Source organism: Ornithodoros turicata, chromosome 10 (assembly GCF_037126465.1).
Source record: "Ornithodoros turicata isolate Travis chromosome 10, ASM3712646v1, whole genome shotgun sequence".
NCBI classification, from domain to species: domain Eukaryota; kingdom Metazoa; phylum Arthropoda; class Arachnida; order Ixodida; family Argasidae; genus Ornithodoros; species Ornithodoros turicata.
In genome coordinates this window covers 24,323,904-24,350,053 of record NC_088210.1, presented here as the reverse complement: position 1 = coordinate 24,350,053, position 26,150 = coordinate 24,323,904, and the positions used below count along the sequence as shown (strand labels likewise).

The 26,150-nt window shown below is 44.2% G+C and overlaps 1 protein-coding gene across 1 annotated transcript; it reads left to right on the top strand.

The window, feature by feature from the left end:
- The first annotated feature begins 1,572 nt into the window (after nt 1-1,572).
- On the top strand, nt 1,573-25,704 carry LOC135371151 (pre-mRNA-processing-splicing factor 8). The gene is made up of 40 exons (XM_064605193.1): nt 1,573-1,695; nt 2,205-2,412; nt 2,566-2,734; nt 3,206-3,370; nt 3,470-3,685; nt 4,210-4,422; nt 4,487-4,612; nt 5,254-5,359; nt 5,422-5,615; nt 6,706-6,825; nt 6,920-7,109; nt 7,644-7,898; nt 8,005-8,214; nt 9,190-9,513; nt 9,595-9,758; nt 10,538-10,664; nt 10,934-11,126; nt 11,274-11,461; nt 11,913-12,151; nt 12,282-12,428; nt 13,211-13,421; nt 13,481-13,597; nt 14,724-14,971; nt 16,246-16,425; nt 16,848-16,983; nt 17,115-17,284; nt 17,807-17,936; nt 18,009-18,155; nt 18,802-18,962; nt 19,047-19,238; nt 20,003-20,240; nt 21,256-21,384; nt 21,469-21,582; nt 21,730-21,903; nt 22,026-22,219; nt 22,351-22,542; nt 22,633-22,822; nt 23,784-24,064; nt 24,605-24,807; nt 25,395-25,704. Exons 2-40 carry the CDS (start codon nt 2,229-2,231, stop codon nt 25,547-25,549), a joined length of 7,092 nt encoding a protein of 2,363 aa, XP_064461263.1. The 5' UTR covers nt 1,573-1,695; nt 2,205-2,228; the 3' UTR covers nt 25,550-25,704.
- The last annotated feature ends 446 nt before the right edge of the window (nt 25,705-26,150 follow it).

The following is a 26,150-nucleotide window of genomic DNA, read 5'->3' as shown; positions in this document are numbered from 1 at the left end:
AAGATAACACACAGATTAAATATAAGTCAAGCCAGCCAGACAGATTCAGAAAGCTAAATATAACGAGCATGATATAAAGAGTGAAAGTAGCCTTGTCAGATGCCTGAAAAATATCATAAATGTAACACGTAAAGATAACACATGGATTAAATAAGTCAAGCCAGCCAGCCAGCCAGATTCAGAAAGCTAAATATAACGAGCATGATATAAAGAGTGAAAGTAGCCTTGTCAGATGCCTGAAAAATATCATAAATGTAACATGTAAAGATAACACATGGATTAAATAAGTCAAGCCAGCCAGCCAGCCAGATTCAGAAAGCTAAATATAACGAGCATGATATAAAGAGTGAAAGTCGCCTTGTAAGATGCCTGAAAAATATCATAAATGTAACATGTAAAGATAACACACAGATTAAATATAAGTCAAGCCAGCCAGCCAGATTCAGAAAGCTAAATATAACGAGCATGATATAAAGAGTGAAAGTAGCCTTGTCAGATGCCTGAAAAATATCATAAATGTAACATGTAAAGATAACACATGGATTAAATAAGTCAAGCCAGCCAGCCAGCCAGATTCAGAAAGCTAAATATAACGAGCATGATATAAAGAGTGAAAGTAGCCTTGTCAGATGCCTGAAAAATATCATAAATGTAACATGTAAAGATAACACATGGATTAAATAAGTCAAGCCAGCCAGACAGATTCAGAAAGCTAAATATAACGAGCATGATATAAAGAGTGAAAGTAGCCTTGTCAGATGCCTAAGAGATATAATAAATGTAACATGGAAAGTAAGCATGGATTAAATAAGTCAAGCCAGCCAGCCAGATCCACAAAGCTAAATAATATAATGAGCATGATATAAAGCAAGTAGTCTTTTGTCAGATACATGAAAAATAGAAGAACAAATGTAAAATGTAAAGATAACACATGAAATAAATAAGTCACCAGCCAGCCAGATTCAAAAAGCTGAGCATGATATAAAGAGTGAGAGTGTCAGATATGCCTGAAAAATAGAAGAATAAACGTAAGGTGTAATTATAACACATAGAATAAATAACTCAAGCCAGCCAAATTCAGAAAGCTAAATCTAACGAGCATGATGATGTGAATGATATGTGCATGTAACGAGAGTGAAAGTAGCCCTAGCGCACACCTGAAAATGAAAGAATGAACATAGCAAGAGTACGAAAGTAAGTCAAGCTAGCTAGTGGATGACTGAAATCACTAGGCTTTAAACGATTCACAGACAATGAAATTGAAAATATTTCAACGAATTACACATGTGTAATACGTGATTAAAACACTCATCTACACATAAAAGCGCACGACGGAACAATGTCGTCTGCTTCGAAAAGCGGACCCCGTAGCAGAGAAGTGGCAGCACGGGCGCAGTTCTGTGTCCCCAGCGTGAAAGAAATCGACCAGTAAAATTACCTAGAATTTGGTGTTATTAGGTACACTAATTATTAAGCACAACGTTTTCAGCAGCTCTAGACGAGAGCCATTTGTGAACCTCATTAGCCACTGCCACTGCCTCACGTCTGCTCAGGGGAAGTCCAATCGTCATCACTTCAAGCTTCCGCCATGTTGTCTGTCGCTCACAAAACGTAAAAACCGTAAAAACGTTGTTAGCTAAAGTGCATCTTCTTAAATGTTACGTTACGGGGAACACACTTTATCACGCTAAGATTGTAAGTATACAAAACTTGGCTTGACGTTGAGCGCGATGCTACATCGAATATTTAGTACAAGGCGGTAACCACGCTTTTGTTACAATAACGTTCCGGGTATGCGGATTGTGTGTGCCGGAACAAAGAATTCACGTGCAGTTGGTATGGTACATTCGGGGTACCATTACAAACGAGATGTCTTCACATGACGCATACTGTTTGCAGTTTGGCAAATCTATTTGTTATTTGCATGTGTATGCCCGGCGTCTTTAAGCCTAACCTTGCGCTTCTGGCGCTACTGATGCTCTGCAAAGCTATGCAAAACTAATGAATGACATGCTTGCAGAATCGTTCCTACCACATGAGTGGTTCTGATCGGAACCCTCGTGTTTGCTTTCGGCTTCACGCACAGACAAATGCTTTTCTAACTTCAGTTGCACTGACAGTGGAGTGCGTCTTCGTGCGTCTTCGTAAAAGTGTGAACACACTCCTGTTCATCTGTAAAGGCACCCTGACGTTTTTCTTTTTAGTGGTGACTCTGAAGAACCCGCATTATGGCGTTGCCGCCATACATGCTGGGGCAGCCCTATGTTATGGGCGTGCTTGCCCAGCAACAGGCTGTGGCTGCGCAGCTGGCAGCACAGGTTCATGCACAGATGCAACAACACCAGCAGCTACAGCAGCAACAACAGTTACAGCAGCAGCAGTTGATATCTGAGGAGAAGCTACAAGAAAAGGGTGAGCCACACAGAACACATTATTTTCTACAGCAGCGGCGGGCAATAGTCCGTTGTACCCCTGCTATATAACATGTGGAGGGCTTTGACTTTGAATATTCATATGTTCAGTTGGTAGCCCCGGTTTTCTCGTCTCAATAACTAATCTTTTTAGCCAGGAAATGGCAGCAGCTGCAGTCCAAACGGTATGCAGAGAAACGAAAGTTTGGATTTGTGGACGCTCAAAAAGAGGACATGCCACCGGAGCACATCCGTAAAATCATCCGCGACCATGGTGACATGAGCAGCCGCAAGTACCGACATGACAAGAGGGTTTATCTTGGGTGAGCAGTGCTCTCATCTTCTTGGACTAAAATCCTGTATTTTATATGAAGCATATATTTCTTCGTTCTTGCATAATTCTGCTTTCTTCTGAAGGCTGTGCTGCACCTTTCACTATAGGGTTTATTCGCTAACGTCACCTCACCGCCATGCTGTAGGTCCCTTGAAGTTATATGTTCCCACCTTTGTTCGCTACCATATGCTTTCTGGGTGACTGTTAACGTTGGAAACATGGAAATTGCTTGCATATGCTACAAATCGCACAGCACAGTCACTTTGGAGCACCAAATATACAGTGAGTACGATATGGGTAATGGCTTGGATGGGACCTACAACATGGCGGCCGAATGCAGCACATCTGCCTGCTAACGACGGTGGCGGTCTCCTGTGGATGACGTCATGTGAATAAACCCTATGTCCAGCATAGGTCACATCTTCGCTACATGGGTCTGCTAACTCCGCTCCTGTTTCAGTGCCCTGAAATACATGCCACATGCGGTCCTCAAGCTTATGGAGAATATGCCAATGCCCTGGGAACAAATCCGAGATGTAAGGGTGCTATACCACATTACTGGCGCCATTACTTTTGTGAATGAGATCCCGTGGGTCATCGAACCAGTTTACATCGCACAGTGGGGGTAAGATATCCCATATTGTATATCCCGTATCTCATAAGATTAAGAAATACACTAGTGCTAATATCTGACTGGTAGTTGACAATATGCTCTCTGATGTAGATCAATGTGGATCATGATGAGACGAGAGAAAAGAGATCGCCGTCATTTCAAGCGCATGCGATTCCCACCCTTTGACGATGAGGAACCACCACTGGATTACGCCGACAATGTCTTGGACGTTGAACCGCTTGAGGCTATCCAGATGGACATGGACAACGAAGAAGACTCCCCTGTGTGCAAGTGGTTTTACGATCACAAGCCCCTCTCTGAAACAAAGTGAGTGTTGCATTTGAAAGGGATTAGAGATAAATATGCATCGTAACCATCACAGTTATGATGCGTCAAAATCAGATGTGGCTGTGTCACCTCTCATAATAAACTTTACCTTTATGGAACACAAATTCAGTGGGCAGTGTACAGTTGTCCTCTTTGTGACCTCTTAGTACAGCTGAACCCCTGTGTAATGATGAGGTAATAAACGTAGTCGTAAACTCCAGTTTGTTAAAGAAATTTGTAAAGTCGACCATGTACAACTGCATAGCTGCTGGGTATTCCCGACTCCTCTCTCCATAAGCCACTTGAGCATTGCTGCCGTCTATTGGCTAGAAATAGAACAGCCAAGCAAAGACATTTTGTTAAATCGAGAGCAGAAATGCTTACATGGCGCCATGTACACAGAAATAGAGGATTTTGTTAAATTTACATTCACTATGTAGAGGTTCAAATGTGTCTGTGCCTGAAATAATAACTAGAATTTTACGTTCTATACTACTAACCTAGGCCTGACTTTCTGAATTCAGGCACGTAAACGGGGTCACGTACCGGCACTGGAACCTCTCCCTGCCCCAAATGGCGACATTGTACCGCCTCGCTAACCAGTTGTTGACCGACCTGGTGGACGACAATTACTTCTACCTGTTCGATCTCAAATCCTTCTTCACGGCCAAAGCTCTCAACATGTCCATTCCGGGAGGGCCAAAGTTTGAGCCCCTCATCAAAGACATGAACCCAGCGTGAGTATATTTACACGAACACTCGTTTTCCCGTGTTGGTGCTTACTTGTCTTGTTGTTCACAGCGATGAAGACTGGAATGAGTTCAACGACATCAACAAGATCATCATCCGTCAGCCCATTCGTACAGAGTACCGCATAGCTTTCCCCTACCTGTACAATAACATGCCACACTATGTCCACCTTTCGTGGTAAGACTGCTTGTTTTTATATTTTAATATTTTATATTTATATATAATATTTTATTTTATATATCTATAGTCTAATGTGATAAAGTCAAACTCCTTTACAGCGAAACTCGGGGGACAGCAAAAAAAATTTGCAGTAAAGGTATTTTCGTTAAAAAGGATGTCCATTATTGGACTTATAGGGCTCCAGCGGGACCGCAAAAAAATTTGCTGTAGTGGTATTTTCGTTAAAAAGGTGTTCGCTATAAAGGAAGTAGAAGGCTGTGTACTGTAAATCCGTTAATGTTCGCGAATTTTAAGGGCTCGTGAAAATTTCGATCAAGAATTAACACTCCGAGAATTATGCATGCAGTTGCAAACTTTATTTTCACAGCTTGTTGCAAAGGCTACTAGTAAGCCTTTCAAAGACTTTCCAACACAAGCTCGCACAATGCTGCTGGTACCAAGGGCGACACGGGCGATCTCGGGTTTATCACGAGGCAAACCAATCGAGCCACAAATTCCGTAGCCACGAATATGTTCCCTCTGCACAATTTGCAAAAAATTGGGGCCGTAAAAATTAAAGCGCCTTACAGTATTTCTGCTCCTACCCTCTGCTTCGTGTTTTTGGTTATGTTGCTGCATGGTATCACTTTCTTGCCCAGGTATCATGCACCTAATGTGGTCTACATCAAGACCGAGGACCCTGATCTGCCAGCCTTCTACTTTGATCCTCTGATAAACCCAATCTCTCACAGGCATGGAACAAAGGTGAGAATCTCCACTGTTGTTGAAACGATTTGATGCTGACATTGTGCTGCTTCCACGCGCAGCAAGTGACAGAGCTGCTGCCTGATGACGATGAAGAGTTCGAGCTTCCAGAGCATGTGCAGCCCTTCCTTCAGGACTGCCCTTTGTACACAGACAACACTGCTAATGGTATTGCCCTTCTTTGGGCGCCAAGGCCATTTAACATGAGGTCTGATCGGTGCAGGAGAGCAATCGACATTCCATTAGTGAAGACATGGTGAGTAATATTTTATTGCAGCTTAGTTCCCTTTTGGCATTGTCTTGGTTCCTGTTTGGGATCACTTAGTAATGGTGGATAGGTTCTTCGCCTTTTTAGGGTATAACCTGACCTTCACTCAGCAAATTGCCCTCACTAAGATGTCTGTAAGAATGCACACTGACTTGTTTGGTACCAAATGCAGTTACATTACCATTTGTACCAAACCAGCACAGTTAGTTTGAGCCCGATTTCTCCCCGAATATAGTATACTGGAAGTTTTTCTACCTGAATTTGCATGAATTTAGTGCGCATGTTCATTTTCCAGATTTTTTCCCGAATTTAGAAGAAAAAAAAATTCCCGAAAACTTCAGGCTCTAGTTATGACCTATGGGTACATTCATCTCCAGCGCCAAAGCTATGTTCCTTGGTCAAGATTCGTAATTCCGCGAAATTCCATACCCTCCTCCCCCTGATTCTTAGATACATCTAAAATTAATAAAATCTCTGCTGAAATATCTAAATAATCTATAATAATAATACAAATAAAAAAACTAATCATTTTCACTGAAAAATCGGGGACCTTAGTAATAGTGAACACTACAGAGTTACGAGAACACTTGAGATATGGTGAGACATTGAGAGATTTACTAGTCAGATTGAGAAACACGAGACATTCACTGGACCTGACAAGGATGTGTGGCAGTTTTACATCCCAGCAGCTTCTAAGATTCCCCCTAGCTCAGCCATAGAGGTTTCTTCTATTACGAAGCTGAAATCATTCTTAAAATCCTGCTGCATAACCAGTACTACTGCTTTGAACACCAAGAATATCATGGCAGATTTCTTTTAATTTTTTGTAAGCTGCACTAGAAGTATCAACATTGTGTGTGCTAGTCAACATTGTGTGAGTACTGTTGTTATTATTATGTTGGTATTTTGCTGCTGTTGACTGTCGGCCAAGCTCACAAATCGTTATGGTTTATACAGGGCGGATATGTTATATAGGACATTTGTATCAAATAAAGAAAGATTGAGATTGTTGGAATTGCAGCTCAGCGCGTGAACTCCCTTGCAGTATGCCCTTCTAATGCAGTTCCTAACTATCCAGGTACCGAGAGCACTGTCCTCCTGGCATGCCAGTGAAAGTCAGGGTGTCGTACCAGAAGCTGCTGAAGTACTTTGTGCTGAACGCTCTCAAGCACAGGCCCCCAAAGCCACAGAAGAAACGGTATGTCCCTTTAAGGAACTTGAAATAATGTTGATTGTTTCATTTTGACTTAAAGATGAGATGAGTGATTATTATGTCTTCTGTCATTGCCCAGGTATCTGTTTCGTTCGTTCAAGTCGACCAAGTTCTTTCAGACGACGACTATTGATTGGGTTGAAGCAGGTCTTCAGGTGTGCAGGCAAGGCTATAACATGCTCAACTTGCTCATTCACCGTAAGAACCTCAACTACCTTCATCTCGACTACAACTTCAACCTGAAACCAGTCAAGACCCTTACAACAAAGGCAAGTGTGCTTGCTGGTCATCTTGCACTTGATTTGTGGCGAGTTCTAGTGGTGGATCTGGTGAATCTACCAAATCAGATGGCTGGTCGTGTTACAGTGGACACACGCAAAGACAGACTTGAACAAAAACAAACGAACCAATTGATTCCAGATGTGTGGATTCCTGCTGAGTGATGGTGAAAATAGCAGTTCTTTTTTTCTTTTTTTTTTACTATTATTATTATTATTATTATTATTTTCTTGCATTGCATACAGCCATAAATTTGGTTACGTCAAAACGCAGAACTCGCGGGGAAGACACCGCGCAACAAAATGCAGCAAAACAAGGTTTATTACCTTAGAGACAAAAGTATTCTGTCAGACTTCGAAACAAGAAAAACAAAACTTGTTTCCTCTCTGCATTGTCAACTGTGTTTTATTTGGAAACATTCTGTACATAATGAAACATTAATGGGCATCACTTGACTCGTAGGATCTGGTGTGCCATGTATTACCTCTATAGTCATGCCCGTTCTTAGTCGCTTGCATTTTCAGGAGCGTAAGAAGTCCCGTTTCGGGAATGCATTCCACCTGTGTCGAGAGATTCTCCGTCTCACCAAGCTGGTCGTAGACAGTCACGTGCAGTACCGACTCAACAACGTTGATGCGTTCCAATTGTCTGACGGACTGCAGTACATCTTCGCCCACGTGGGGCAACTCACTGGAATGTACCGTTACAAGTACAAGCTGATGCGACAGATCCGCATGTGCAAGGATCTCAAGCACCTCATCTACTACCGGTTCAACACTGTTAGTATTTGTGTCAAATTTATTCCACGAGAGAGTTTTTAAGACAGTCCTAAGACCGTAAAATATCTGAGCCCTCTTTGATACCCCACGTCGCTCCCTCTTTCAGGGCCCGGTGGGGAAAGGACCGGGCTGCGGCTTTTGGGCTCCCGGCTGGCGTGTGTGGCTGTTCTTCCTGAGAGGCATCACCCCTCTGCTGGAACGCTGGTTGGGAAACCTGCTGTCGAGACAGTTTGAGGGCCGACACTCCAAGGGAGTTGCCAAGACCGTGACCAAGCAGCGCGTGGAGAGCCACTTTGACCTTGAATTGCGCGCTTCTGTAAGTCGTGTCCGCAAGTACTGTAAAAGTAGAAATTTTCGTGAATTTCGCGATCGAACTTTTTCCGCTAAATGAAGTTTCCGTGAAATATATGTAGCGGGGATGAAAAAAGTATGGGTGCTGGAATTTGCGACGACGTGAGCTCCGCAAAGACAAATCTACTTGCTTGACGACCTTTGTTCTTACAGATTTGTTCTTGTGAAACATTTCCATATTGGAACACCACTCCAAAGTCAGTAGTTTATTCGCATACTGTATCACTTGGCATTGCAGGTACCTTTTCTTAAAGCCAGCACGTATGTCGTCGTCACTGGATTGAGGTTCACAGTAAGCCTCTATAAGTAGAGCCTGAAATTTTAGGGTTTAACCCGATTCTTCCCCAAATTTGCACCCCGAATTGAAGGTTCGCCCTTTAGGGTGAAACCCGATTTTTACCTGGCAAATTCCCCTCACTGGGATGTCTGTAGGAATGCATTAACTTGCTTTTTTGGCAGAAAATGCAGTTGCATCACCGTTTGTACCAAACCAATACAGTTAGTTCGAGTAACTGAGCCCGATTTCTCCCCGAATTTAGCATACCGGCAGTTTTTTCACCAGAATTCGCATGAATTTAGTGCACACGTTTATTTACCCGATTTTCACCCCTCGAATTTAGAAAAAAAAATTTCCCGAAAACTTCAGGCCCTATCTGTAAGCCAGCCGGCATGTAGAGGCCAGCTAATTCTCATCGTTTACTGCCGGCAGTGTCACGAACGCCCGATCTCCCCGACTCCGTAATTCCCGCTTCTGTCATCACAACCGAATTCGAGAAATCAAGGTCCCGCAAAATGCGATTCCCGAAACGCGCTTCCACACGAATTAGCGAAATATTAGGATTGCGAAATTAACCCCTTTTACAGTATCCCCTCTTACCATGGGAGAGGGTACCCTTGCAATGTTACTTGGTTGCACTAAATATTCATGAAACTATTCCAGGTGATGCACGACATCTTGGACATGATGCCCGAGGGCATCAAGCAGAACAAGGCGCGCACAATCCTGCAACATCTCAGCGAGGCGTGGCGCTGCTGGAAGGCTAACATTCCCTGGAAGGTCCCCGGCTTGCCCATACCCATTGAGAACATGATCCTTCGCTACGTCAAAATGAAGGCAGACTGGTGGACTAACACGGCGCACTACAACCGTGAACGAATCAGGCGAGGTGCCACCGTCGACAAGACAGTCTGCAAGAAGAACCTGGGGCGTCTCACGAGGCTCTACCTCAAGGCAGAGCAGGAACGTCAGCACAACTACCTCAAGGTCAGCCATTGCTAGGCGGCCTTGTCCATTCTGTGCGCTTATTACGTTGTGTGATGTGACATGTGCTTTCAATTTTTGCAGGATGGCCCCTACATCAGTGCTGAAGAAGCTGTGGCCATCTACACCACAACTGTCCACTGGCTTGAGAGTAGGAGGTTTTCTCCGATCCCGTTCCCTCCGTTGTCCTACAAGCATGACACAAAGCTGCTCATCCTGGCTCTCGAGCGCCTCAAGGAGGCATACAGGTGCAGTGGGATCAATTTACGAACAGTTTGATGACAAGTTGGGAATATGACTGTCCCAAAGTTGTGAACTTATTTGTGGCAAGTGGATGCAGTTGCAGCTTTTCTCCTTTTTTTTTTTTTTCATTTTTAAAAGATGCAGAATTGGTCATTCCCCTCTACAGTGCAATTGGACGCGCTGTTTTCTTGATCCAAAACGTTGAATGTGAAAATAGTACATCATACATACGGTCTGACTTTTTTTGCATAAAAAAGCGATTATTCCCTCCACAATCAGTTTTGGACCAATTCATTTTAAACTCTATTTCTCTCCTAGTTTGTTCCAATCCTGTATCACGTGCACTGTTTAGTAGCAATCTGAGCACATGTCTGATGTAAATATTATTTGAGTGCAGCAATCAACTATGTGAAGCACATTTGATTTTGCAGTATGTAGTGCTTGGGACTATAATTTGTGAAAAATGCATGTTTGACCAATATATGCGCACCTTTAACTGCGAGCCCCTTGCTGTGCAGGAAGGTGAGAGTAATTCGGTAACACCCTAACGTGTCAGTGGCGTCCGATATCACCCTGAATTACATGTTTAAAAAATGGCATCCGATTCGCTCCCAGAGGACACATCTGTTTTGTTTGCTCCTTCTATTCATGTTTAGCTAATCCATCCCTCAGCCCACAGTTATGTCGTTTTACCTTATAAACCTCCATTGATCTAGCTACAAGTGGCCCTTTGCCATCTGCTTGTGTGAGACTCATGTTGTTCCTTCTCACGTTTTCGCAACAGTGTGAAGAGCAGACTGAACCAGTCCCAGCGTGAGGAGCTGGGCCTCATTGAGCAGGCCTATGACAACCCTCATGAGGCCTTGTCACGTATCAAGCGTCACCTCCTGACACAACGAGCCTTCAAAGAGGTAATTGCTGTAATACACTGCATGGCCATCGCGCGTTCCTCAGCGGTTCCTTTACGTGCTTATGCCGCCTTAACTTCAAGCAGTACTGCAGCATTGGAAAAAAAAAAACATATTCTGCACACACAAGCATTGCCTGGTTGCACTGTCGTTGAATGCTTTCTGCGGAAAATGAAACTAGAAAGAACGTGATGAAAAGTTTGCTTTTTTCTTGATTTGGACTCTTCTGAATTGTCCTCAGAGTGACTGACAAATGTATTATTGTTGTTCAGGTGGGCATTGAGTTCATGGACCTCTATAGCCATCTGATCCCTGTCTACGATGTGGAGCCTCTGGAGAAGATCACAGATGCCTACCTAGATCAGTACCTGTGGTACGAGGCCGACAAGAGGCGTCTCTTCCCACCTTGGATAAAGCCTGCAGACTCCGAACCTCCTCCACTCCTTGTGTACAAGTGGTGCCAAGGTATATATTATGTACTGGTTGATAGCCAGAATAATTCTCAACTGAGTGCCTTTGTGACAAGTAAACAACGTAACAGTTGCTCTTGTCCCGTACTTGGCATTGATATCTATGTGTTAAGGTTGCTTATGAACCTGCTTTCTGTTTCAGGGATCAACAACCTGCAGGACGTTTGGGACACCTCCGAAGGGGAATGCAACGTCATGTTAGAGTCTCGCTTCGAAAAGATGTATGAGAAGATCGATCTGACACTACTGAATCGTTTGCTTCGTCTCATCGTGGACCACAACATTGCTGACTACATGACAGCCAAGAACAACGTTGTCATTAACTACAAGGTGAAAAATTTGTTCTCCTGGAGCGCTGTTTGTTATTTGAAGTGCAGAACTGCTACAGAACCCCTTTTTATTGTGCTTTCAATCGGGACTAAATGAATAATGCTAAAAATGTTGCTTTTCTCTGTTAGCATACTAAAATACTCATAAATGGGTGATGGTAAGAAAGTACAACCAAGCTTTTTGTTCTGTTTTTTTTTTTTCTTTTTTTTTCTTTCCCGCGTTAGAATTTTTTAACCTTAGAATTTCTTGATGCAACTTTCTGCATTGGTTGTACTAGCTCTTCTGTGCACTGTGCAGTTAAATTGAAAAGTAAAGCAAAAAGTCATTCTCTATTATGGATTGTATCTCGGTAAGTTTGGAGTAAAACGTTAGAAAATTTTAAAAACACTGCTATTGGTCTAAAATTGCTACAAGATGGTGCTGACAATCGTTGCACATTTGTTCAACGCAGGACATGAACCATACCAATTCCTACGGCATCATTCGAGGACTGCAGTTCTCATCGTTCATTGTCCAGTACTATGGCCTTGTGCTGGACCTTCTGTGCCTTGGACTGCAGAGAGCATCTGAAATGGCCGGGCCACCACAGATGCCTAACGACTTCCTCTCGTTCCAAGATGTGGCCACTGAGACTGCTCACCCCATCAGACTGTATTCTCGCTACATTGACAGAGTACACGTCTTCTTCCGGTATGTCCTTTTGTTAGATTGTAATTTATAGGTGTTGGCTCTCTTTACACCTGTGATTTCAAAAAGGGTACTATTTCATTTTGAAACTGGCAAGTGATCTCCTTTGTATATAATGGCCCTTCTCTCCCAGATTCACTGCAGAAGAAGCAAGGGATCTGATCCAACGCTACTTGACTGAACATCCCGATCCAAACAATGAGAACATTGTTGGCTACAACAACAAAAAGTGCTGGCCTAGAGATGCTAGGATGAGGCTCATGAAGCACGACGTCAACCTGTGAGTGAATACTCGTCTGCTTGACCGTCTGCTTTTTATTAAAGGTGGAGTGAAATGCTCCTCCATAAATTTATTTTTAGTTGTGTGTTTGGGCTGCATGTTAAAAATGACTTGGGCTCTTGAGAAGGAACGAATAGCGCAGCTGACCTAAGTGATCATGTAAGCGAACACACAAGATAGCAGGGAAAATAACTTGATTTGTGACATAGCACGGCGCCCTAGGAGTAGCGGACAAATTTCTTGGTGGCCAACGAGAGTTTAGGAGTGCTTCCCATGCTGACCTCGTACCACGCAGGTCTGCTGACATCACCCGCGGAGATAAAACTGGGCCGGTGGCTCCTTTCGACCATTTCTGTAAATTTGATTACCCAGTGTCAGTACACGGCGCAGCAAAAAAATAAGTGTGCGTGGCGCCCCCTGTTAGACGAAACGGGGTATCGAGCCACGTTAGACGTCGCTTCCTTGCTTTTTTAAGATGTGACGTCCCTTGTGACGTCCGTTGCATTGCTGCCGTTCTTTTCTCGTTCCGGTCTTGTTTTCTTTGTATTTTCGACAGTGATCTGCAGGAAGTTGTGTCGGTTACCCGCTGTTCTGTTATTATGCCATATGCTAGTATTTCTTATTCATATTTAGTCGGATAAATTACATGCGAATAGCGTTTGATCCCTTTTATGTTAGAGCCCTACGTCAATTATTTTTTCCTTTATTTCTGAGTATTTCGGCACTGTGCAAATTTGTTATGGAACTAAAAAGTACTCTCTCTCTCTCTCTCTGTGATGCAGGGGCCGTGCCGTTTTCTGGGACATCAAGAACCGCCTGCCCCGATCTGTGACGACGGTGCAGTGGGAGAGCAGCTTTGTGTCTGTGTACAGCAAAGACAACCCCAACTTGCTCTTCAACATGGGAGGCTTCGAATGCCGCATCCTGCCCAAGTGCCGCATGACGCACGAGGAGTTCAGTCACAGGGACGGAGTGTGGAACCTCCAGAATGAGGTACCAGCCGCCATTCCTCAACTTTCCGTAGCTTTGGTACAACGAAATTGCTGTTGCAGGTGACAAAAGAAAGGACTGCTCAGTGCTTCCTTCGTGTGGACGATGAATCGATGCAGAGGTTTCATAACAGAGTGCGTCAGATTCTAATGGCCTCGGGATCGACGACTTTCACTAAGGTGAGCTGACAAGAAGGGGTAAGAGTGAGCAACTTGGGTTGCGGCTTGTGCTGAGCTAAGGGAATCTTGCGGTCTTAATTATTCACTCTTTAAAAGTGTTTCAAACAGAACATTGATGATGTAAATAGAGCCTGAAGTTTTTGGGAAATATTTTTTTCTAAATTCCGGGAGTAAAAGTCGGGTAAATAAACAGGTGCTCTGAATTCATGTAAATTCGGGTGGAAAAATTTCCAGTACGCTAAATTTAGGGAGAAATAGGGCACAGTTACTCAAACTAACTGAACTGGTTCGGTACACATGGTGATGTAACTGCGTTTGCTGCCAAACAAGTTAGTGTGCATTACTACAGATGTCTCAGTGAGGGCAAATTGCCGGGTAAAAATCGGGTTTCACCCTAAAGCGGCAACCTTCAATTCGGGGAAGAATCGGGTTAAACCCTAGAACCTCAGGCTCTAGATGTAAATGAGTATGGTCGTTCCTTGCTTTTCCTGTTTCTTTAGTTCTATGTGGTATTTCAGTGCCTAGATGACCTCTGCATTTTGCTGGGTATTCCACATTTTGTATCCCGCACTAATCGTGGGTTTGCCCAGCAGTGAGGGCTAAACCCTTTTCCGGTGGGAGAAAGCACTGACGCGTGTCGGCGTATTGTCTCATGGCACGAGATATTGCCATGAGATGCTGGTGACATGCACATGCTAAAATGTCTAAGTAACGGTTTTATGTAATTGACCGCAAATGGACCATTTCCGACAACGCGTATGCGCATGCAAGGCCCTTGAGTCTGCCATCTTTGAGTGGAAGACATCGCTACGGATCCACCTGCGGGAGACTGTCACGTTCATTGTGGGGAGATAATCGGTTTCAAGGTTACGCGGACGTTTGAGGTCTGGTGACGTGTACCATGCGCTTTCACTCTTTCCGCATTCTTCTTCCAATCCTCTCTTGCTACTTTCCCACGCAACGTGCCAGTCCGAAAAGCGCGTCACCATTATTAGAGGGAAAGACACGACTTTCAACATTCCGTCGCCAGGGGCGACGCGAATACGGAAATGGTCCATTGGACAATATTACTTCATTGTGCCTCAGAATAATGTGGTTTGCCGATCTCTTTCTGACACTATTCCAGATCGTGAACAAGTGGAACACAGCTCTGATTGGTCTGATGACGTACTTCCGTGAAGCCGTGGTGAACACGCAGGAGCTCTTAGACTTGCTCGTGAAGTGCGAGAACAAGATCCAGACTCGTATCAAGATTGGACTCAACTCGAAAATGCCCAGCCGTTTCCCGCCTGTGGTGTTCTACACTCCCAAAGAACTGGGTGGCTTGGGAATGCTTTCCATGGGACACGTCCTCATTCCCCAGTCAGATCTCAGGTGTGAAAAGCTTACGCATAGCGCGTAAAGTTTGCACTTTGATTGCTTGAGCACTGCAGGGGCTGGCACTCTTACCGTGTATTCACATGAGCGACATCCTGACGGAATATTCTAGTGGAAAAAAAAGCGAAAACACTGCTCACAGAGTCGAAGTTCCGTCTCGTGTTATGTTGAGCATTGCACGATGCGGAATATGGGAAGTGGCGTACTGCGCATTTAGCAGACGACACCGTCAGCGTGTTTTCCTGTCGTCTGCTACAGAATATCTTGCGGCTGTGTAGCAGGATATTCCCAACAGTTAGCAGTTTACGTGAAGACACGACGTTGAGCGCTTGCGCTTACGTGACAGCAGAAAGCTATGACGCTTTTCGCACCTTCCGCTTCTGGAGGAGTGTCGCTCGTGTGCATACACGGTTAGACCCTTGCACCGCCTTAGCTTTCTCGGCCTCAGCCAGAGCTCACCCGGCCCTTCAACTACACAGTAGTGAGTTAGAAAAGTTGATTGTGGCTAACTAACAGTGCTGTAATGCAGGCTCAAGTTCGATCTATATATAGTAAATGTGCCCTGACCACGACCTACTAGATTATAACGGCCATGTCATAGGCACCCCTTCCCAGTGCCGCACTTAGAAGCTAGCGGTGGCGCTACTCTTCGACCCGGTTATTGCTTACTCAATTTCTGCAATACTTTGTACTTCAGCTTACTTTAGTATTTTTTGCACAAGCGGTGGATGTCCCACGGGAGATGCTTCTTTCTGAAGTTGATTATCATCGTCATTTCATGCGTTTTCATAGGAGATATAGCTGCCGTCTGCTACGTTGGTCGTACGTCGGCTTCTGCGCGTCCAAATTCAAATTTCCATTGTCCAATCATGATGTGGGTGTCCCGGGCCGACGAGTAACGCCCCCTAGCTGATCGTGCGGACGGGCTCCTCATAGGGGTTGCCGATTATGACATAGTTGTTATAATCTACAGGTTTTCCCGGCAATTTTAATCCAAGTGCCAGCTAACTTAATCCATGCCCCATAAAGTGTGCGTGGCACATGGATTAATTTCGATGGCGCTTGGATCAAAATCGGCGGGAAAACCTGTAGTAGGTCATGCTCCTGACCCACAATGTCAGATCGGAACCCTACCCAGGCCCGCCAAAAGGAAGCCTCACTCAGTCCGGCAAAAGGCTGGGCTAAGGCCGGAGAATGTGGCCCATGCAGTGCCCTTGCACACTTTCCAAAACTTGCCTTTCACAAACACGAGCATGCCATTTTACTCCCAGGTGGTCGAAGCAGACAGACGTGGGCATCACTCACTTCCGATCTGGAATGAGCCACGACGAAGACCAAGTCATTCCCAACTTGTACCGCTACATCCAGCCGTGGGAAAGCGAGTTCATCGACTCACAACGAGTGTGGGCAGAGTACGCCCTGAAACGTCAAGAGGCGCTTGCTCAGAACAGGTGCGGATTTTTGGGAAAATTTTGTCTTCCCAGCCAGTTTGGTTTGGTATAATTAGGGTCATGTTTTTTTAAAGTTGGGCTGTAAAAATCGGGTTTGATTTCGGGGAGCCGTAAAACGAGGTAAAATCGGGAGATATCGCGTGAAAAAAAAAAAACTTCGCTTTTTTGATGAACACAAGATGCGGAATAGCTGTGTTGAATATGCGGTACATAGCATACTGCGATGCCTGTATCACTGGCTGAATTGCCACTTTGCCAAGTTAATTTTCGGTTGTTTTCGGCTTTTACCCTACGTGACAATGATGCAAATGGGGGGGGGGAAACCGGGTTTAACCCTAAAACATGGGGCCCTAAGTATGATCTAACGTTTTCTTTCTTTTTTTTTTTTTTTTTTTTTTCGTTTGTGCTTATACACAATGAAGACGTCTGACGCTGGAAGACCTCGAAGACAGTTGGGACCGTGGCATTCCACGTATCAACACCCTGTTCCAAAAGGACCGTCACACCCTGGCCTACGACAAGGGTTGGAGAGTACGCACTGACTTCAAGCAGTATCAGGTATGGTTCTTTATTTCCGGTCTTAACATATGTGTGCATGTGGAAGCAAAAGGGAAGCCTGCAGTGGATGTCTGAATGTGAGCAACCTGATGTGACGAACAGTGACATTCTTTCTTCTTGTTTGGACACAGGTCTTGAAACAGAACCCATTCTGGTGGACGCACCAGAGGCACGACGGCAAGTTGTGGAACCTGAACAACTACCGCACCGACATGATACAAGCCCTTGGTGGTGTTGAGGGCATTCTGGAGCACACACTCTTCAAGGGCACCTACTTCCCGACCTGGGAAGGTCTCTTCTGGTGTGTAAATTTCATTGTGACAAGGAATATTAATACCAGAATGTGTCTAGTGATATTTTAACTGTTGCAAAATCAATGTCTTAGCTCCCATGAATACATTGTTTATGTGACGAATTGACAGTCTGCTTGAGAACATTCTTAGCATATTCGCTGGCAGGATTACGCTACACATGCTTTCATATTTCGTTGTGCAAGTGATTTCTCTCTGTGCACTACAACACGTCTCTTTAGTAAATTTCGGGCACATAAACCAGAAAAGTTGTTGCCTTTTGCAGAAAAGTGTTAATCGAAGCACAGGTGTAGAATTCATTTATTCTTTTTTTATTATGCACCTTGCCCTTTTATCCCCTTTTGTCCATGCCATTGACAGCAATGTACTAACTCCATGAGTATAAAGCCCATACCATATTGTATATTGTATGAGATCATGAGACATGCATTGATAACTAGAATATGCATGCTCTGCTATTGAGGTTAAGCACTCCTTGACAACCCTTGGCATGATTTTCATTCGCAAAACAGGGAGAAGGCCAGTGGATTTGAAGAGTCCATGAAGTACAAGAAGCTGACCAATGCCCAGAGGTCCGGTCTCAACCAAATCCCGAACCGCCGTTTCACACTGTGGTGGTCTCCAACCATAAACCGTGCCAATGTGAGATTTCTGTGCTCCTCTCCTACTTTTGTGAACTGTCACAGGCCTCACTTTGTGCCTTGATCTCCACAGGTGTACGTAGGTTTCCAAGTGCAGCTTGACTTGACAGGCATCTTCATGCATGGCAAGATCCCCACATTGAAGATCTCACTGATCCAGATATTCAGGGCTCACTTGTGGCAGAAGATCCACGAAAGCATCGTCATGGACTTGTGCCAGGTAAACTTTTCTGTATTCCGTTCTCCTTTGTGCATGCAAGGGGTCGATACTCTCACTATTGGGGGCCTTTGACTCTACTATGCTTGGCTATGGCTTGACTATCTTGTCATTCATTCAAGTTGGTAGCCCTATTATGGTGTTGAGATACCCTGCACTCTACTTCTGTCAACTATCAATGCTGGCTTGTGCATTTGTCAGCACGTACTAGTTCTGTACTGGAGCAGCACTTGTCACTATGCATTCAGTGCCTTTCCTTGGTTTGAGCATTTGGGACTTGCTTTATTAAGATGGAAGGATGAGCTTGTTACACATGTGGCTGTCCTGTAAGCATTTTTTGAGAGGTGCTACCAGGTAGAGGTACCTGTCATTGTTTTGGTGGAAGTGTGACAAAATATGTAGATATTCTCTACAGGAATCGTGCGCTGTTTCTGCTCCAAAATACTGCCCATGGTGTGCTTTTACCTACAATGAACATATTATGCCTAAAGAGTGTGGCCTCCTCTACTGAGCTAACAGAAATGTCACTTGACACGGCATCATGACTTCATATTAGACATCATACAGTATTAGGCATCAGTCTTTACTGTGCTACTGCACTCATTTTTCTGTTCCGTACTCAGTTGTCATTTTCCCCCGTTCATCGTAGGTCTTTGACCAAGAACTCGATGCCCTTGAAATTGAAACTGTTCAGAAAGAGACAATTCATCCCCGTAAGTCCTACAAGATGAACAGCTCCTGCGCTGACGTCCTGCTATTTGCAACCTACAAGTGGAACGTCTCTCGACCATCCCTCCTGGCTGACTCAAAGTGAGAACCGCTTTCACTTGCACGTCGTTATGTTAAGCTTACATGTACGTTGTCCCGGATTTCACAAACGTGTGCCTTCATCAGGGACACAATGGATGGCACAACCACTCAAAAGTACTGGATGGACATCCAGTTGCGGTGGGGAGACTACGACTCTCACGATGTGGAGCGTTACGCTCGTGCCAAGTTCTTGGACTACACGACGGACAACATGAGTATCTACCCTTCACCCACCGGGGTTCTCATTGCCATAGATTTGGCATACAACCTTCACAGGTACTATTTAATTTCTTCTGACTTTTCTACCTTTAACGTTCGTCTCGAAAGGGTTCAATAGTACAACTCCCTTCAACCTTAATAATAACACTGGGAAAAAAAATATGGTATCGTTCCCGAGCGCGGTTACAGCAACCCTTGGGGTCATGAGGAAGTTTTAATTGAAAAAAATTATTGTGTTAGTTTAACGCGAGGATTTTGTTCACTTAACGTTCCCCCAGTGCCGCTAGGGTGGCTGTTATGTCGCTCTGAAACGAGATCAAATTTTTGTGCAGTGTTGTTATTAAGGTTGATGGGTGCTGTACATGGCACTAGAGCACTGCACAGGCCGCATTCTTTAGCCCAAGCCCGGGACCGACGACTCCATACCTGGCCCAAAGAATTTCTAGGTTCCCGGGCCCGGCCCAACATAGTGGGCTGTAAAAGTTTACCGTGGCTAACTAACAGTAATAGGGTAACACAGGCCCGAGCCCACCTACACCCGGCAATGTACTGGTCATACCTGAGCCCAGGTCCCGCCCGCAAAAAGAAAGTTTTACCCGGGCCAGGCTCTGGCTTTCGGGTAATCCCGAGCCTGTGCAGTGCATCGCAAAGGAGAAGTGAAACTCTTAATGACTCTTTCTTGCGTTATGGGAAATTTAAGAAGAGGTCAGCCTAGACAACCTGGCTTGCTACTCTTATCATTCGAGTGACTGCAAAAATTCTTTTTACCTGAAAGTACGTGTGTGTGTGTGAAATTTTTTTTGCTTTTTGTTTTCTGTTAGTGCCTATGGGAACTGGTATCCTGGTTGCAAGCCGCTGATTCAGCAGGCTATGGCCAAGATTATGAAGGCAAACCCGGCGTTGTACGTTCTCCGAGAACGAATCCGCAAAGGATTGCAACTGTACTCGTCCGAGCCCACTGAGCCCTACCTCTCCTCCCAGAACTATGGAGAGCTCTTCTCGAACCAGATTATCTGGTTTGTGGATGACACTAACGTCTACCGTGTCACCATCCACAAGGTAAACATTTTGGAGACCCTTGAATGAATGTAGATATCTTCTTGGCATCCTGAAACTTTTTAAGCTTTTAATCAGAAGCTGGAGCTGTCAGCACGCAACTTTGTCATCGCCTAACCGGCGATAAATATGAAATAAAAAATAAAAATTAAAGAAATGAACGTTCATCAAGAATGCTGCCTCATGGAAATGCTGTCGAGGTTGCAAGCTTCACATTCTTTAGTTTCCTCTTCAGTGTGATAGTCACACCTGCTTTTTTCGTCGTGTCATTGCTATTATCTACTTATTTAGCATGTGTGATTCTCTTGATTGTCCTACAGCTTTGTTTTATGTTGTCTTTGTGTCCTTCTCTGCAATATCTGATGCAATTTCTAACGCACTCTGTGATTTGATGCGGGAAGTGAGGTTACCATGAGCATTGAGCATTCTCCAACTCCATAATTAATTGTACAGATGACAAGAAGACATTAACCTACTTGCTTAAGGCTGATGTAACTATGTTCTATGGACTTTCCCTCAGTAAAGGAGAATAGCTGTGCACAAAAATATGGCACAGATAATAAGTATGGCCTGACTTTTTAGGGTTAAACCCGTATCCGCCCGATATTTACCCCCCGAACAAAATCTGTAACATTCGGGTTTAACCCGAATCTACCCGAAAACATCCGGGTCGCGTGGCACACTCATAGGCGTGCATTAAAATAAAGTTTGATAACATTGCTAAACATTAGTTCCATGTTAAGACAAATTTTTATTAAACAAAAAAAAATCACCCGAATACACCCGAATTCTTGACGACAGAATATGCCGTAACGGGATTTAACCCGAATGCACCCGAATTTTCAAATGAAAAATATCACCCGATATTTACCCCCCGAATTTGGCCAAAAATAAAACCCGAAAAAGTCAGGCCCTAATAATAAGTTGTTAATGTGTGTGGTGTCAGGTTTCATATAGCCCCCATTCTTCTATGAAGGTGATTACATGTACGTGAAAATTATTTGTGACTACCTTGCAGACGTTTGAGGGAAATCTCACGACTAAGCCAATCAACGGTGCGATCTTCATCTTCAACCCTCGCACTGGTCAGCTCTTCCTCAAGATCATTCACACCTCGGTCTGGGCAGGACAGAAGCGTCTGGGACAGGTAGGAAATACCTTATGTTTCCAGCCCTTATTACGCTTTTATTATTATGTTTATTACACTAACATTGCATGAATGTCGCAACAGCTTGCAAAGTGGAAGACAGCTGAAGAAGTGGCTGCTTTGATTCGTTCATTGCCTGTTGAAGAGCAGCCTAAGCAGATCATTGTCACCAGGAAAGGCATGCTTGACCCTCTGGAGGTAAGCCTAGTTTACTCTGATACACCTCTTTTGTCAGCTGACTCCTTGATTATCTGAATTAGTTTATTTGTGTGGCTACTGCAAAAATGATCTCTCATTTGTAAGAATTGCTCTTACGTTGTGCTTTAAACCTTTTTTTCTTGACAGGTACATCTGTTGGACTTCCCAAACATTGTCATCAAGGGAAGCGAGCTGCAGCTGCCTTTCCAAGCTTGCCTCAAGGTGGAGAAGTTTGGTGACCTTATTCTCAAGGCAACTGAACCACAGATGGTGCTCTTTAACCTGTACGATGACTGGCTCAAGACCATATCATCCTACACAGTGAGTACAAAGCGCTGTGTAGCTTTTGCTCGTAGTGGGTCCGTCTACAAACCCTCGTGATTTTTTTGGCGCAGAGAAGCACAACATAAACCCCTACATCTCTTAATGTTTTTACGTCTTAGGCTTTCTCACGTCTCATCCTGATTCTTCGAGCCCTGCACGTGAACAACGAACGCACAAAGGTGATCCTGAAGCCCGACAAGACCACCATCACGGAGCCTCATCACATCTGGCCCACCCTTACTGATGATGAGTGGATCAAGGTTGAAGTCCAGCTGAAGGACCTCATCCTGGCTGACTACGGCAAGAAGAACAAGTGAGTCGACCTTCGTGCAGACTTATGTACTCAGTGCTGCAGTAAGTAGCATGCATTGTGGCTGACAACCCAACAGCGGACAGCAAAAGCTACTATTGTCAATAGATAACATGTTTGCGTTTGCTTCTCAGCGTGAACGTTGCATCCCTGACCCAGTCCGAAATTCGTGACATCATCTTGGGTATGGAAATCTCCGCCCCATCAGCTCAGCGACAGCAGATTGCGGAAATCGAGAAGCAGACGAAGGAACAGTCTCAGCTGACAGCTACGACTACGCGCACCGTCAACAAGCACGGAGATGAGATCATCACCTCAACTACCAGGTACGTAAGCGACTACGCCTTACGTTGCAGGTGCTGAAGCTTCGTGGGTTCTATCGTGCGGATACGGAAACTAACTTTTGGTACCTGCAGCAACTACGAAACGCAGACGTTTGCCTCCAAGACGGAATGGAGAGTGCGTGCCATATCGGCCACGAACTTGCACTTGCGTACCAACCACATCTACGTGTCATCGGATGACATCAAAGAGGCTGGATACACGTACATCCTTCCGAAGAATATTCTCAAGAAGTTCATCATCATCTCGGATTTGAGGACGCAGGTATGAAACAAAATTTTTCTCTGCGTATGTTAAGAGCTCTCAACGTGCGTACAGTAGCCGACTGATTTTTTTTTTTTGCTCGTTCAGTGCGTAGGACTCCCACGGGGAACCGCGACCTTTGCCGTAGGATTAATACATTTTTACTACAATTTTTCCGGTCGGATCGAAGGCCTGATTTTACGGACTAAAGTGCTTGCAAAGTGTTGCAAACAAGCACCAGTACTACTATTTTTGGCACTGCAGCCACGACTTCGAAACCGGCATTTTAGATTGTGCGCTTGGATTGGATTGGTTTGGTAATTGGAATCCTAGGTGAGACTACTCTAAAACTTCTGAACCGTAACACTATGCGACGCCGGTGCCCTTGGAAAGTCGGGACGGATATCATCTAATGCAGGTCGTCCTTAGTTCAGTCTAGGTGAAACTAAGGTTAATTTAGTGGTCGTCAGATTTTTCAGACTGCTGTTTTATTCAGACTTTTTTTCCGGTCACTGCGAAGTTTGGAAAATCGATTGGCTACTGTGATGCATTGTTTTCTTAAAAATGGAGCACAGCGTTGCTGTCAGTTACATTCTGCTGTTTCTACATTTTACATTTGCATTTCTAATGTGCTTGTTTGGTCCTCAATCGACACATGTGGAATGCAGAATTTGAAAGATGCCATGATGGGATTTTTGCATAAAACAGTTTGCTGTTTGAATATGATTATAATTTGATTCGCAACACAAAGGAACAGGCCCGCACATCATCTTTGTGTGACTGCCATATTTATCTCTGACATCAATTTCTTTGATTACCTACAAGCTTTCAAAGAAATTTGACACGCACACACCAAAGCATAATGCCATGGAATGTTTTTCTAGCAATGTCTCTGGTTGTGTTAATATATAGACCCGAAGAATTGATCTTTCCATTCCCTGAGCACAAGCACTCACATAACGCATCTTACCCAACATCCTAGATCGCAGGCTACCTCTACGGAGCAAGTCCGCAGGACAACCCTCAAGTGAAGGAGATACGGTGCATTGTGGTACCCCCGCAGTGCGGTACCCACCAAGCTGTGCAACTACCGGTTGCCCTGCCACAACATGACCACTTGAGGGAGCTGGAACCGTTGGGCTGGGTCCACACACAACCCAACGAGCTACCTCAACTCTCTCCGCAGGATGTGTCGGCTCATGCACGCATCATGGCTGACAACCCAACATGGGACGGAGAAAAAACTGTTATCATCACTTGCAGGTCAGTGTTATACGCAGAGTTAAGTTACATTCTTTCGTACAAGGACACACTTGCTCCGCGCCACAGACATACGCACATGTTTGAACGCAGGTTCGTCCGACAGGTTTACTGATACTGGCTGCTTAGCAGTATAGTTGTTTGGTACTCTGTCTGCATCTAACAATGATCATGCACTTACAAATCCTGCTTAACTTCCATATTTTGGCCACTGTGTGGGCAGTATGTACGTCCAGCTGTCCGTACCCACATCTGTCCATGCCCATAAAACCTCCACGAAAGTGTGCTGTGCATCACGGCAGTGTTGAAGACTTGCATAAGTTTTGAGAGATCCTTTTCTACCCCTAGCATATTTAATACCCCTTGTCTTCTGGATTCTCTAATTTTTGTCAGTTCTGATTAGCAGCATCAATAAATGACGCTGAAATCACCATTTTTACATGCACATGTGCCTGCGGGTGACCATCTTCGAACTGTTCAGTTTTGCACAGTGTTGATTACATTGTGCTTATTCCACTAGCTCATGTAGCCTTTTTCACGCAGCTTTACCCCTGGCTCCTGCTCTCTGACAGCATACAAGCTTACGCCAAGTGGGTACGAATGGGGTCGACAAAACACGGACAGAGGAAACAATCCAAAGGGCTACCTGCCATCTCACTATGAAAGAGTGCAGATGTTGCTGTCCGACAGGTTCTTGGGATTCTTTATGGTTCCTGCTCAAGGTTCATGGAACTACAACTTCATGGGTGAGCGAACAGTGGCATTATAATGTGAGGTGCTATAAGTTGGGGAATAATGATTGCTAGATGGCAATCAAGTCAACCATTATGAAAGGGATACCCTTGCTGTGATAATGTTTTGACGTCAAATTTTTGTGTTTCTTTTCATACTGTAGTGGACACTTTAAGAAATTTCATGTAACTGATTGGTGCAGGGTTGGCGTAGCATTGTGCTGTCAATTAACAACTGAGTTGAGTTAGTAAACTAAAATTATATTAGCTGCACTAATTTATGTGTGTCACACTAAATAAATTTCATGGTGAGTTGTATTAATGTGGGGTTAAATTAATGCGATTAATTTACTTAGTTAATTTGACTACACACCGAACTGCTTGTCAAAGTTGCATGAAATTTCTTAAGTGTTGGCGGCATAAATTAGTGTAATTCAGTTTTTAGGAAACTAACTTATCTTAATTGTTAGTCGATTCAAAGAATATGAACTAGCTAAATAAAAAGTCGACAAAGTAAATCTTATGCCCAAAACCTCAGGGGCCTCGCCAACGGAGAGATGACCCCTAAATTTTGCTCCTTCCCTGTCTCCATCTCCAAATAGGTGTTCGACATGACCCCAACATGAAGTACGAGCTGCAACTGGCCAACCCCAAGGAGTTTTACCACGAGATCCATCGGCCATCTCACTTCCTCAACTTCAGCAGTTTGGAGGAACCAGACTCTATCGGCAATGACCGGGAAGACCTTTATGCCTGAGTACCATAAGGTCATACCTCTGCTTTGTGTATACTTTGCACATAGTCACCAGTGTCATTATACTGGCTTTCTTGTCAGTCCTTTGCATATTCATCAGTGTTGCATGTTTTTATGGGACAAGAAGAAAAAAAAATAAAGGTGGCATTACCAGTTAATGCTGCTCATTACTTGAAATTACATCTTGTTTCCAAAGGCACATGTTCTGTGCAACAGGATATCTACAATCATGGTTTCACACTTCAGTGAGTGTTGCCCCGTAAAATGTTGTAGTGACAAGATCCTTTTTTTTTTTTTTTTTTTCATAGCAAAAATGTATAAAAGTAGTACGTAATTTACTTCAGTTCTGGTACCAGTAGCAAAAAGGTGTTCTTTCGTGGAGCAACAGACTTGTGCCTAGTTCTTGCAGTACAAAGTTGCATAGCAACATGAACCCAACAAGCTGAGCACTGTGCTAAGTAAGCAATATACATTGAACCCTAAAGTGCTTTTTCACATATTCCTCCCAGAATATTTTACATAAGAACTCTTGTGTGAACACACAAGTTCCAAATGGCCTCTTCTGCACTGTCCGTCTCGTGCATGGGTGGAACCAGTGCTCGAT

Excerpts from the sequence above, each read along its gene's own strand:
- LOC135371151 (XM_064605193.1), top strand. The coding sequence starts at position 2,229 with ATGGCGTTGCCGCCATACATGCTGGGGCAGCCCTATGTTATGGGCGTG. Across the intron at positions 2,735-3,205 it reads GACAAGAGGGTTTATCTTGG|TGCCCTGAAATACATGCCAC; the intron begins GTGAGCAGTGCT and ends CTCCTGTTTCAG. Across the intron at positions 4,423-4,486 it reads ATCAAAGACATGAACCCAGC|CGATGAAGACTGGAATGAGT; the intron begins GTGAGTATATTT and ends TGTTGTTCACAG.